The following is a 13,284-nucleotide window of genomic DNA, read 5'->3' on the forward strand; positions in this document are numbered from 1 at the left end:
GTTTTTCACAAATCCATATTGGCTTTTGGTTATTACTTTGTTTGCTTATAGGTGTTCACTGATTCGTTGCTTGGTTATCTTTTCCAGAATCTTCCCTAATATTGAGGTCAGGCTAATAGGTCTGTAGTTTCCTGGATCTATTTTTCCCCCCCTTTTTGAAGATGGAAACTATATCAGCTCTTTTCCAGTCTTCTGGCAGTTCCCAGGTGCTCCAGGATCTTTGAAAGATACAATTTTGTTATGTTAATATTGTATGCTAATTTTGATAACATACACCAGGTCAGTTTCTTCAAGAACTCATAACTCTTTCAAGTCACTCTAAAAGTCAATATTTTCTGATCCAGTGAATTTCTCCTGTGTATTCAGTACCATATTAGCTAAATGGTGAACCAGGAGAACAGCAGTCATAACCATAGTTTGTTTGTTTGTTTTTTGTTTGTTTATTTATTTGATTTGATTTGATTTGATTTGATTTGATTTGATTTGATTTGTATGCCGCCCCTCTCCGGAGACTCGGGGCGGCTAACAGCAATAATAAGACAGCATACAATAATAATCCAATAATAAAAACGATTAAAAAACCATTAATATAAAAACCAAACATGCATACAGACATGCCACGCATGAAATTGTAAAGGCCCAGGGGGAAAGAGTATCTTAATTCCCCCATGCCTGGCGACAGAGGTGGGTTTTAAGTAGCTTACGAAAGGCAAGGAGGGTGGGGGCAATTCTAATCTCTGGGGGGAGTTGGTTCCAGAGGGCCGGGGCCGCCACAGAGAAGGCTCTTCCCCTGGGTCCCGCCAATCGGCATTGTTTAGTTGACGGGACCCGGAGAAGACCCACTCTGTGGGACCTAGCTGGTCGCTGGGATTCGTGCAGCAGAAGGCGGTCCCTGAGATAATCTGGTCCAGTGCCATACATCACATGAGTAGTATAATGGAACAATTAATTAAACTGTGAAAGTTAGATTTGATGATGTCCCAAAGTAAATTTTAAATGGGGACTAGAAAAATACATGGAGGCTAGATCTGCAAATGCTATTTCTCTTGCTAGTACTTCCAGAAACACAGCTTATGGGGGTGGGGAAACTCTGAGAAAGGACCACGGCCTCATTTCATCATTGTGAGTTTCCTGATAGTCACTGTGTTACACAGCATGTCAAACTAGATGGGTTTTTAAAAAACTGACGCAAGAGGTGGACTTTTTCAGAACTATTTTCTATTAAACTTTATGAATTTATTCCCAGGTAAATGAAACTAGGACTACAGGTAAGTCCTTAAATTGCCTTACTTCATACCTGGGATTTAAAAAAGTGCTTACACATTTGTCAGGGATATTATGTCTCACACACACACACACCTATGAATTAGCCTAAGGGATTTCCCTTTGCAAACAATGCTAAGACAAAGAGACAAAAAGTCCCTGGGTATCTGTAATTTATGCCCTAAGGCTTTAAATTTAGATCTAATATCCATTGGAAACCTTGTTCAGCAGAAAAGGCCGTAACATAAAAATATGCATATAATTATTCATTATATATTACATATTAATAATGCATCCAAAGAAGCATTAAAGTAAATGGAAAGTAATATTTTACTGTCCTTTTGTCTGAAGAGTAATACAAAATTAATTCTTGGAGTGAGGCGGAGCTATCAAGGAATAATATAAATCAAAGTATATGCTTATTATGTCTTTGCTTGGTGATTACCTTCATTGTCTACAGTATTTCAAGTTCTTAATGAAAGAATAAAATTGGAATAATTTTCCTATAAATTATGGTTCCTACATGAATATTACATATATGCCTGGAAAAAGCATGCCCTTCTATGCAACCTACTATGTATCTGTGGCTATAAATTATACTTAATTGTTTTATGGCTTGACATCATACAATTCAGGATTTATTATGAGAAGGCTGAATAGAAATCCAGATATCCAGAAGTCCAGAATGATAAGAGCATAAAAAATACTTTTGTGGAGCAATTGTTTGGTAGTAGGCCAGCACCATGTATTATTGAAGTACAGTATGTCTTTTTAAAAAATATTGCTTTATTTCTGCCTTATATGCAAGTTAATAATGTTTTAGCAGGTGCCACTCTATAAACATAAATAGATATCTGATCATTGAATGTTAAATGTACCTCCTTTAATATGGATGTAGATTCCACTGCAACATAAATCAATGCTGCAAATTGCAGAAAGAACTACAGGCCATCTTGTGGTTGAACTCAGGATAGGTTTAGATAGCAGGAAGGGTGGCTAAAGCATGTATTTATTTATGTGTCTAAATAAGAAGTGATAGTATTTTTTAATTATTGCTGCAAGGTAAATTCTTTTCAACACCACTGTAATTTCTCCCTTCCTTCTGTCCAAATTAGGACAATATTTAACATTCCAGGTTTAGCTTATTTATGGCCTGGTAATGTATTTCATATATGCTCATCTAATCAATTATGATATTTTCCTAAGAGATGCTTAAAGTCTCTTCATAACAGACATGAGTTTGGCATTTTACTTCCTTTCCAACCCCTGCTTTTTTTTTAAAAAAAAGGTTCAATAATTGTAAATCAAACTATAAGCAATTTGTCTTGCAGAGATCCCTTATACTTAAGATGTAGGAATAGATTAAAAGAGCAGGGAATATAGTTAGTCAAATTCGATATCAAAGGTGATATCACCTTAATTTAATGCTAGCTAACATTTTCTCTCTAAGGGTGTCGAACTTCAATTTCACTGCTGGTTGTAATGCTGCAAGTTGAAATTCAACATCTTTAAAAGTAAATGTGCTTTACAGTCAAAAGGAAATTCAAATCAATTTTTAAATTAACCTGTAAACAGACTTAAAAGGCTTAATTCTTAATGTTAGAATTACACCACTCAGACCACTAAGAATTATATATGGAATATTAGTTTCTCCCAGTTTATAAAATAGGTTATAATAATTATATTATTATTGTAGATTATTGATGAATAAACATTTTAAATAATTATTTAAAGAGTTCTGTCTGCTGACTCAAGACTTCAACATTTATATTTTGGAACTTAGACATATCCCTTTCTATACCTTTGCTCTGTTATATCCAGGTTTAGGTTCAGAAAAGTGCATTTTTGTTTATTCAAACAACACATGTCATGACTTATATTTAAGGAGGATATTTTAAATTTATGTTTCAGCAGAGGCAATACCTAGCTCTGCTTGTTTGGGTCAGAAGCTAAGAAGGGGCAGGCTTGGTTTGGACTGGAAGAGGAGAGCTTGAGGAAATAGGAGCATGGCTGAAAAATGTTCTGTCGGGTTCTCTGGTAGAATCCTCCCAAAAATGCACAGATACAATTTCAGACACACACACGTTTGAAAATTCAAAACAATGTTCTTTATAATGAAAATTCACTTAACCTAAGCCCTCTTTTGGTATAGCAAAGAGCACTGGTCTCCAAACAAACTGGTAATTTGTACAAGTCCCTTATCAGTTCTGTGATACTTAGCTTGCAGCTGTGAGGCAATTCAAAGTCCTTCTTTCACAAAGTGAAACACACTTTGCTCTGGTTTAGTTTCAAAGCGGGGGAAAATCAGCACACAAAAGGTCAAAGTCAGTAAAGCAGTCACGAAACACAACGATCAGATAATCCTCCACAATGGCCAAACCCACAGGCTGCTCTTTATAGCTGCCTCACTAATTACCACAGCCCCACCCAACCACAGGTGGCCTCATTTTCTTTGATAATAATCTCTCAGTTGTTGTTGCCTATGCATCGCTCTCCGCATGCGTGGCTGTATCATTAACTCTTGTTCTGAATCCAAGGAGGAGCTAGATAATTGATCTCCTTCTGAGCTGTCTGCCACACTCTCCTCCTCCTGGTCACTCATGTCTTCTTGGTCAGAGGAGCCTTCGTCAGCAGATTCCACCGGGGGGGGAGACAGGCCTGCAGCATGTGGATGTCTCCCCCACATCCACAGTCCTTGGGGCAGGAGCTGGGCAAGAGCTAACCACAACAAAAAACATCTGAGAAAACAATAGCAAACCACATAGTTGTGTGTTGGTGTTACTGAGAACTGAGATCAACCTGAAAATGTCTTTTTTTTTCAACCTTTTATATCCCATAGAGCAGAGGTCCCCAACCTTTTTTGCACCAGGGACCGGCTTTAAGCTAGACCAGTTTTCCATGGCCCGGTGGGGGGGGGGGAGCTAGCTGTCAGTGGCGCCGTAAAAGGGGCGATCAAGAGAGGAATGGGTGAATGAATGGACGGAGGGTGGGAAGGAAGGAAGGAAGGAAAGAGGGAAGGGACAGGAACAGAAGAAGGGTGCAAAGGAAGCAAGGAAAGGTGTGAAAGGGGAGAGTAAGAGAGGAAGGAGTGAAAGAAGGGAATGAGGGAGGAAAGAAGGGAGGAAGGAAAAGGAAAGCAAGAAATGGAGGGAGGAAAGGAAGGAAGGAAAGAAAGAAAGAAGGGGGAAGGGACAGGAACAGAGGAAGGAAGCAAGGAAACTTATGAAAGGGGAGAGTAAGGGAAGAAGGTAGGAAGGAGAAAGAAAAGAAGAAATAGAGGAAGGGAAGGTAAAAGAGAGAAAGAAAAAGAGCAAGAAAGAAAGAAAGAAAGAAAGAAAGAAAGAAAGGCAACTTCAAAGAAAGGCTCACTGAGCATCTCTCACTCTCTCTCTCTTTCTATCCCTCTTTCTTTCTTTCTCTTCCTTTCTCTCTCTCCTCTTCCTTTATCTCCTCTCTCTCTCCCTCTCTCTTTCTCTCCCCCCTCTCTCCCCTTTCCCTCTCTCTTTCTCTCTCTCCCTCTCTTGCTATCTCTCCCCCCTTTCCCTCTCTCTTTCTCTCTCTCCCTCTCTTGCTATCTCTCCCCCCTCTCCCTCTCTCTTTCTCCCTCTCCCTCTCTTTCTCTCTCTCTCCCCCTCTTTCTCTCTCTTCTTCTCACTTTCTCTCTCTTGTTTTCTTTCTGTCTCTTTTGCTTTCTCTCTCTCTCACTCTTTCTTGTTTTCTTTCTCACGCTCTTTCTCTCTCTTGTTCTCTCTCTTGCTATCTCTTTCTCCCCCCCTTTCTCTCACTCTCTCTTTCTCACTTTCTCTCTATCTTGCTGTCTGTTGCTCTCACTCACTCTCGTTCTCCGTTCTTCTCAGCGGTGATGCGCGCACGCCCTGCCCGCCTCACCTTTGCGAGAGCACTTTCGCCCCGGGCTCTCAGCAAGGGGGTTTGCAGGAGAGGTGGGGCCGGCGAAGGTGATATTCAATGTCAGGGGCGCACAGGCGGTTGCACGCGCTCCCTATCTCCCTGCTAGCCCACTCGGAATATTCAAAATAAGAAAAGCCTTCGCCGGCAAAGGTTTTTCTTATTTTGAATACTCCGAGTGGGCTAGCAGGGAGATAGGGAGCGCGTGCAACCGCCCGTGCGCCCCCGACATTGAAGACCTCCGCTGAGAAAAGCCTTTGCCGGCATTTCCTCTCGGCGTCAAGGAGGCGCAGCGGCGGGCGGAGAGAGGGAAGGGGGGGCAGCGGCGTCCCTCCTGGCCTTGGCGGGCCGCCCGACCCTCCCCACCTCCTGCAAACGCGGCGGGCGGCGGGGGGAGAGCGAGGAGCCGGTTCCGGCGGGCGCGGGGCTTGGCTGGCTGGCGGGGGGAGTGCCGCTGGTGGTGCGGAAAGGCCGAGGGGGGCCTGGCGCCGCGGACCGGCTGAAAACCCCCAACGGCCCGGTGCCGGTCCGCGGACCGGCGGTTGGGGACCTCTGCCATAGAGAAGCTACTACTAAATTTTTGTTGCCACAATGTATATTTTATTTTCAAAATCACACTATCTTGAATCGTGTTTAAAATGAATATATAAACCAATTCCCAAAGCTTTTTCTGAATAAAAAGACTAGTATTTCATTGGAAATGTAGTATTTTCATATATCCCTTGAAACCAAATGGATTAGTATTTTCATTGTTTCAAATACCACATTATTTTATATTGCAGCTATGTCTCTGGTATAAACAAAGTGCAATATATCTTCCTCTTATTTTTATGGCTAAGTATTTAAGTTAGCATTCTTCCCTTTTGATAAAACCAGACGTACATAATCCTGTAAAACATTAGTGAACCCTGAAGGCCAGATGTGGTCTTTGGAAGCATGGATGTAGCCACTGCAGCAAAATTCATTGCTACATAAATTTTATTTTGTAATGTGACATGAACAAATGATTAATATATGGGAAGCTACTCCTATTTATTTTAATTGCTATATTGTTCACTTCTTTTTCCTACTTTTTGGAATATGGATTAATTTTGCCTATCTTTCGAGATGTGAACTTGATGATAAAATTTAAAGTTCAAATGTTGACTCAGATACTCATCTCTATCCATGATGATAATTTTACAGAGCATAGTGACATTTATTCTAACTTGTTTTCCTGCATTTCAATTGCTGAATTCACTGTATTATAACTACAGGTAGTCCTTGGTTTATAACAGTTCACTTAATGACCATTCCAAGTTACAACAGCACTAAAAAAAGTGACTTATGACTTTTTTTACACTTATGACTGTAGCAGCTTGACTTATATTTATGACTATTGCAGTGTCCCAGGATTTTGTGATCACTTTTTGTGGCCTTCTGATAAACAAAGTCAATGGGGAAGCCGGACTCACTTAATTGTGTTACTAACTTAACAACTGCAGTGATTCGCATAACAACAGAGAAAGGTCCTAAAATGGGGCAAAACTCATTTAACAAATATCTGACATAAATTTGGGATTCTGTTGTGATCATAAGTTGAGGACTACCTTTACTGATTCAGCTAGATCTTGGGAAAGGATGTAATATCTTGCCACTAAAAAAATTATTTGTTAGATTTCAAACCAGTCGTAATGGGTATTTGCTCTGTTAGCTGAATTTTGTATTATGGTGAGTCGATTCAGTTAGACATATTTATTTTTATGGTTTCTATATTTTTACTTATCCTTTTTATAGTTTTTCATTTTTTTCGTTATGCATAGATATATATAGATGTTAATTTTTAACTTGCATAATTAGTAACTATATTTTTCCTTCTTATGCTGGCCTATGACTGTAATAGAGATTTGATTTGATTTAATAACCATTGATAACAGGAAAAGGTGTGGTATCTGGAACTAAAAGTCTTCTGTTATTTGTTTCTTAATAATTATTCCAATCTAACCTTTTTAGCAATTTAATATAAGTTAATCAGTCTACAATTAGATTTTATTTAAATCTATGAGCAGTATAGTATGTAGCCTTGGAGTATAAACATTTAAGATTAGAAATAATCCTGTCTAACTATACTTTTAATCCACTTTACAATGATTAAAGGCATCTAGTGTCCCGGCAGAAAATGATAGCTGTCACTCTTCCTCTTTCTTTTCAAGGTTACAGAGTGGGATGAATTTACAAATTTGTTTTGTCAATGACAGTGGAAGTGACAAAGATAGTGATGCCGATGACAGCAAGACTGAAACTAGTCTAGATACACCTTTATCTCCTATGGTGAGTGTTGCTGTTGATCTAATAAGCACATGTAGATACTTCATAAATGTTGGGAAGGGTAAATCACCATCATCGTTTCAATGTACTTTTAATACAGTACGGTTTTTTGGCAAATTAAACACTAACTTTATTCAAGGCATTTGGGTGTGTGTAGTTTGAGTATGTAAAAGTCTGTCATCTGCACGTCTTATAACTGTCTGGTTTGGTCCTGCAACCAAACAAGACAGACACAGACTTCAGAAGATAATTAGAACTGCAGAAAAAACAATTTATTTATTTTATTTTATTTATTTGATTGGATTTCCTGCGGACTCAGGGCGGCTTACATAATAAAGTCAATACAATACAAACTCTGAGGAACCCAATATAAAACCTAAAAAGCAATATAAAACCTAATCTAAAACCCCACATAATAAAAAAGCATTTAACTAACATTCATTCATGATCATTCATTCATACCGTTGGCAGGAGCATGAAGGCAATGCTCAACGGCCCCAAGACTGCCAGCAAAGATGTGTTTTTAGAGCCTTACAAAAGGCCAGGAGGGTGGAGGCAGTACGAATCTCTGGAGGGAGCTGATTCCAAAGGGTCACAGCTGACAGAGAAGGCTTTTCCCCTGGGCCCCACCAGGCGACATTGCTTGGCTGACGGGATCCGGAGATGCCCAAATCTGTGAGCTCTAACTGGTCGCTGGGATATATGAGGCAGTATGCGGTCCCATAAGTAACCTGGTCCTAAGCTACGTAGGGCTTTATAGGTAATAACCAACACTTTAAATTGCATTTGGAGACCAATCGGTAGCCAATGCAACTCATGGAGTGATGGTGAAACATGGGTATACCTTGGTATAGGCCCATGATTGCTCACACAGCTGCGTTTTGGACTAACTGTCTCCGAACATTCTTTAAAGGTAGCCTCATGTGGAGAGCATTGCAGTTATCGAGCCGCTGGTGCACTAGGTGGACCTGTGCAAACGCCCCCCCCCCTTGCCACACCTGAGAGATGTTCTTCAAGACTCAGCTGTGGATCAAGGAGGACTCCCAAGTTGCAGACCCTCTCTGAGGGGGATAAAGATCCCCCCCCAGGGTAATGGAAGGACAGGTGGAATTGTCCCTGGGAGGCAAAACCCACAGCCACTCTGTCTTGTCATGGTTGAGCTTTGAGCCTATTAACACCCATCCAGACCCTCAAGGCTCCAGGCACCGGCACATCACTTCCATTGCTTCATTGAATCAACAAACACAGGGTGGAGATGTACCGCTGGGTGTCATCTGCGTACTGGTGGTAACTCGCCCCGTATCGTTTGATGATCTCACCCAACGGTTTCATGTAGATATTAAACAGCAGGGGTTGTTTGGTTGGTTGGTTATGTGTTGCCTGATTCCCAGCAGGAGTTTACAGACTATTAAAACTTTAAAACTTTAAAATATACTGCTCAAAAATATAAAGGGAACACTCAGATAACACATCCTAGATCTGAATGAATGAAATATTCTCATTGAATACTTTGTTCTGTACAAAGTTGAATGTGCACAACAGCATGTGAAATTGATTGTCAATCAGTGTTGCTTCCTAAGTGGACAGTTTGATTTCACAGAAGTTTGATTTACTTGGAGTTATATTGTGTTGTTTAAATGTTCCATTTATTTTTTTGAGCAGTCTACTTTAAAAAAACAAGACAAACTATTCTAAACAAAAATAGAACAAAGAGGGCAGAGATAACAAACTCAAAGAAGAAAAAGGGGCTTCAGTTATCTCTTGCCAAAGATAGGTTTATGCATGTGCGTGAAAATACACACATGTATAATAGTGTTGCCCACTTATATCAGTCATATCAGTGTGTGGCTTTTTATGTTTGTACATATCTAGAGTAAATTACAAAATGTGGTAATTGGTTTGGGTTTTTTTAGATCAGTAGGTGGGATCTTGAAAAAGGCATGTCCATGCTTATTTTACCCTTTCTTTTTTAAGAGCAAGCAGAGCTCCTCCTATTCTGACAGAGATACTACTGAGGAAGAATCTGAATCCTTGGATGATATGGATTTTCTCACAAGACAAAAGAAACTTCAAGCTGAGGCCAAAATGGCTCTGGCGATGGCAAAGCCAATGGCCAAAATGCAAGTAGAGGTGGAAAAACAGAATAGGAAAAAATCTCCAGTAGCTGATCTTGTACGTATCACATAAAAATTCATGCCTATTATTTCCTTACATTTTTCCATAATAACCTTTGTGGAAGGAAGCATTTATAAATCAAAGTGCATGTGTTGGGCTTTTTTTTTTAACTTAGAATATGTTTTTTAAAATAATGTACGATTTATTCCTCAAGTTACAGCCATTTGTTCAGTGGCCATTCATAGTTACAAAAGCACTGAATGGGAAGGACTTACAAGCACTCTACAATGTTGCAGCTGTTAGAAGTTTCCTGTAGTCATGTGATCACATTCCAGGCTCCCGGGGTGACCAGATTTCATGTACGATGGTTGCCATGCACTGCAGTCACATGATCACAATTGGTAACCTTTCCTGCCAGCTTCCCACAAACAAAAGGAACGGGGAATCCAGCAAAGAAAATTACAAGTCACTCCTGTTAAATCTCTCTCGCTCTTATAGTAGCCCTCACTTAATGATATACTTAAAAATGGCAACGGGGATTGCCAATCCTAAGAAGCATGGTAAATGACGTTGTGTTTTATGACCACATAACTTAGTAAAGGAAATATTGGTTCCTATTACTGTCACAATCCTAATACCATCTGCATTTGAATTTATTATTTATTTATTGGATTTCTATGCCGCCCCTCTCCGAGGACTCGGGGCGGCTCACAACATAAAATATACAATATATAATGTATTCTGATATATAAAATTGTATTGTATATATCCGAACATAGATAAATTAATCTTGTGTCATTACAGATTGTGCCCTGCAATTCAATCTTATGAATTGCAGTAGCAATTTTGTTTCTGTTTTTTCAGAAACTAAGTAAGAAAAGTATCTAGGAACATAGTTCATGGATAAGTTATGTTTCTATAATTCATTGAATAATGTTAATTCCTAGATGTCACTGGACAAACAGCACACTCTCCTCATTTCCTCCCAAACAGGCACAATACAGTGAACCCTCGATCATCGCGAGGGTTCCGTTCCAGGAACCCACGCGATGATCGATTTTTAGCGAAGTAGCGGTGCGGAAGTAAAAACACCATCTGCGCGTGCGCAGATGGTGTTTTTGCTTCCACTGCCGCCCGCCCTTCGCCCGCCCACCCCGTTGCTCGCGCCCAGGCTCGCGCGCGCTGCCCGCCCGCCCACGCTGTTGCCGGCTCCGCTTCCCAGCTGGGAGGCGGAGGTGAGGTTTCCCGCGCGCACGGGCTTTCCCCAGCAACGCGCGCAGAGCTAGGGTGTCCCCAGGCTCGCGCGCCGCTGCCCGCCCGCCCACGCTGTTGCCGGCTCCGCTTCCCAGCTGGGAGGCGGAGGTGAGGTTTCCCGCGCGCACGGGCTTTCCCCAGCAACGCGCGCAGAGCTAGGGTGTCCCCAGGCTCGCGCGCCGCCGCCCGCCCACCCACGCTGTTGCCGGCTCCGCTTCCCAGCTGGGAGGCGGAGGTGAGGTTTCCCCAAGCGCGCGCGCTTTCCCCAGCAACGCGCGCGCGCTGGGAAGCAGAGCAAGGGTGTCCCCAGGCTCGCGCGAGTCGCCCGCCCACCCACGCTGTTGCCGGCTCCGCTTCCCAGCTGGGAGGCGGAGGTGAGGTGTCCCCAAGCGCGCGCGCTTTCCCCAGCAACGCGCGCGCGCTGGGAAGCAGAGCAAGGGTGTCCCCAGGCTCGCGCGAGTCGCCCGCCCACCCACGCTGTTGCCGGCTCCGCTTCCCAGCTGGGAGGCGGAGGTGAGGTGTCCCCAAGCGCGCGCGCTTTCCCCAGCAACGCGCGCGCGCTGGGAAGCAGAGCAAGGGTGTCCCCAGGCTCGCGCGAGTCGCCCGCCCACCCACGCTGTTGCCGGCTCCGCTTCCCAGCTGGGAGGCGGAGGTGAGGTGTCCCCAAGCGCGCGCGCTTTCCCCAGCAACGCGCGCGCGCTGGGAAGCAGAGCAAGGGTGTCCCCAGGCTCGCGCGAGTCGCCCGCCCGCCCACGCTGTTGTCGGCTCCGCTTCCCAGCTGGGAGGCGGAGGTGGGGTTTCCCGCGCGCGTGCCGCCCGCCCGCCCACGCCGTTGCTCGCGCCGCCGCTGTCTTACCGGGGCAAGAGGGGGAAGACCCAGGGAAGCCTCTGCCCGGCGGGGAAACTCCACCATCTACGCATGCGTGGAAGGGCACGCATGCGCAGATGGTGGAGTTTACTTCCGGGTTGAAAACTCGCGATATAGCGTTTCGCAATAATCGAGATCGCGAAACTCGAGGGATCACTGTACTCACATGTAATGTTTCCTGTTACATATTTTGACAACCATTATCTGTGACATTAGATAATGTCTAAGACATTATCAGCTTGTGTTACATATATTCCTTAACTCAGTGTTTCCCAACCTTGGCAACTTGAAGATATCTGGACTTCAACTCCCAGAATTGCCCAGACAGAAAATGCTGGCTGGGGAATTCTGGGAGTTGAAGTCCAGATATCTTCAAGTTGCCAAGGTTGGGAAACACTGCCTTAATTTACAATTGTAATTGAACCCGCAATTACAGTTATAAAGCAAGTTACCCTGTGATCAGGATTATGACTTTTTATGGTGATTTTTAAATGGAAAGCACTGGCCGTAAAGCCAAGGCCATAATTATTCTATAATACTGTACACTACCATAGAATCAGGAATTCTGTATACATTCTGTACACTGGTATAGAATCAAGAAACCATTGTTCACTATAGAGTAGTTTTTGTGGGAAGCCAGAGGTCTCTGGCAAAAACGTCATACATTTTCAGGTGATCATGGGACACTGGTCATATCCACAAATGTAGGCCAGTGCTGAGTACTAAAAATGCATTCATGTGACAGGGGCACACATTCAAATCCAGGTCATAAGTCTATTTATAAGGGTTCATCCAAATTTGAACAATTGATAAGCGACAAATTATAAGTGAAGGACTACTTGTATTAATGCTGGCCTTTTAGGTGTTAAACAAAAGTAGTGAGACAAAAGGAATAATTAAAATAACATTTTCCAAGCTTTCAAATTTTTCTTGCCCATGCCAGTTTTGTCATGCTAGTTGCTTGTTTTATATTTTCCTGTTTCATAAAACAAATTATCTTCCCTATCCAATGTAAAATTGTATGGTTCATTAAGTACAGCACCAAGTCCCAGTGTGAATGGCATCAATATTAAATTTTAGTGGATAGGGAGTTTCCCCTATATAATCATTAACCATTACGATTAATAATTGTAACTATGATCTATGATCTATCACTTTGTTGTATGTACATTGAGAGCTTATTTTATGTGTACACTGAGAGCAACCTAAAACTAAGGAGAAATTTCCTGACAGTTAGAACTATTAATCAGTGAAACAACTTGCCTCCAGAAGTTGTGAATACTCCAACACTGTAAGTTTTTAAGAAGGGATTGAATAACCATTTGTCTGAAATAGTATAGGGTTTCCTGCCTAAGCATGGTGTTGGACTAGGAGACCTCCAAGGTCCCTTCCAATTCTGTTATTCTATTCTACTCTACTCCACTCCACTTCACTCTATCATGCACCGGAAACAAATTCTTTGTATGTCCAATCACACTTGGGCAATAAAGAATTCTATAAGACTACGATATATATTCATTCATATATATTCTGTATACAGGTATAGAATCAATAAATTATATAACTTATTA

The 13,284-nt window shown here is 42.1% G+C and overlaps 1 protein-coding gene and 1 long non-coding RNA gene across 13 annotated transcripts in view; one reads left to right on the top strand and one right to left on the bottom strand.

The window, feature by feature from the left end:
* Positions 1–13,284, top strand: part of SCHIP1 (schwannomin interacting protein 1) — a 560,589-nt gene that overhangs the window by 522,475 nt on the left and 24,830 nt on the right. For all 11 annotated transcript variants that reach the window (XM_070753548.1, XM_070753546.1, XM_070753552.1 and 8 more), the window contains 2 exons: positions 7,362–7,479; positions 9,451–9,648. In XM_070753548.1, coding sequence (XP_070609649.1) covers positions 7,362–7,479; positions 9,451–9,648 — 316 coding nt within the window. The remainder of the gene's footprint in view (positions 1–7,361; positions 7,480–9,450; positions 9,649–13,284) is intronic.
* LOC139168134 (uncharacterized) overlaps positions 1–13,284 on the bottom strand; it is a 103,402-nt gene that overhangs the window by 13,826 nt on the left and 76,292 nt on the right. The window lies entirely within an intron of this gene.

The sequence above is a fragment of the Erythrolamprus reginae genome, chromosome 5 (genome assembly GCF_031021105.1).
Source record: "Erythrolamprus reginae isolate rEryReg1 chromosome 5, rEryReg1.hap1, whole genome shotgun sequence".
In the NCBI taxonomy this organism is placed as follows: domain Eukaryota; kingdom Metazoa; phylum Chordata; class Lepidosauria; order Squamata; family Dipsadidae; genus Erythrolamprus; species Erythrolamprus reginae.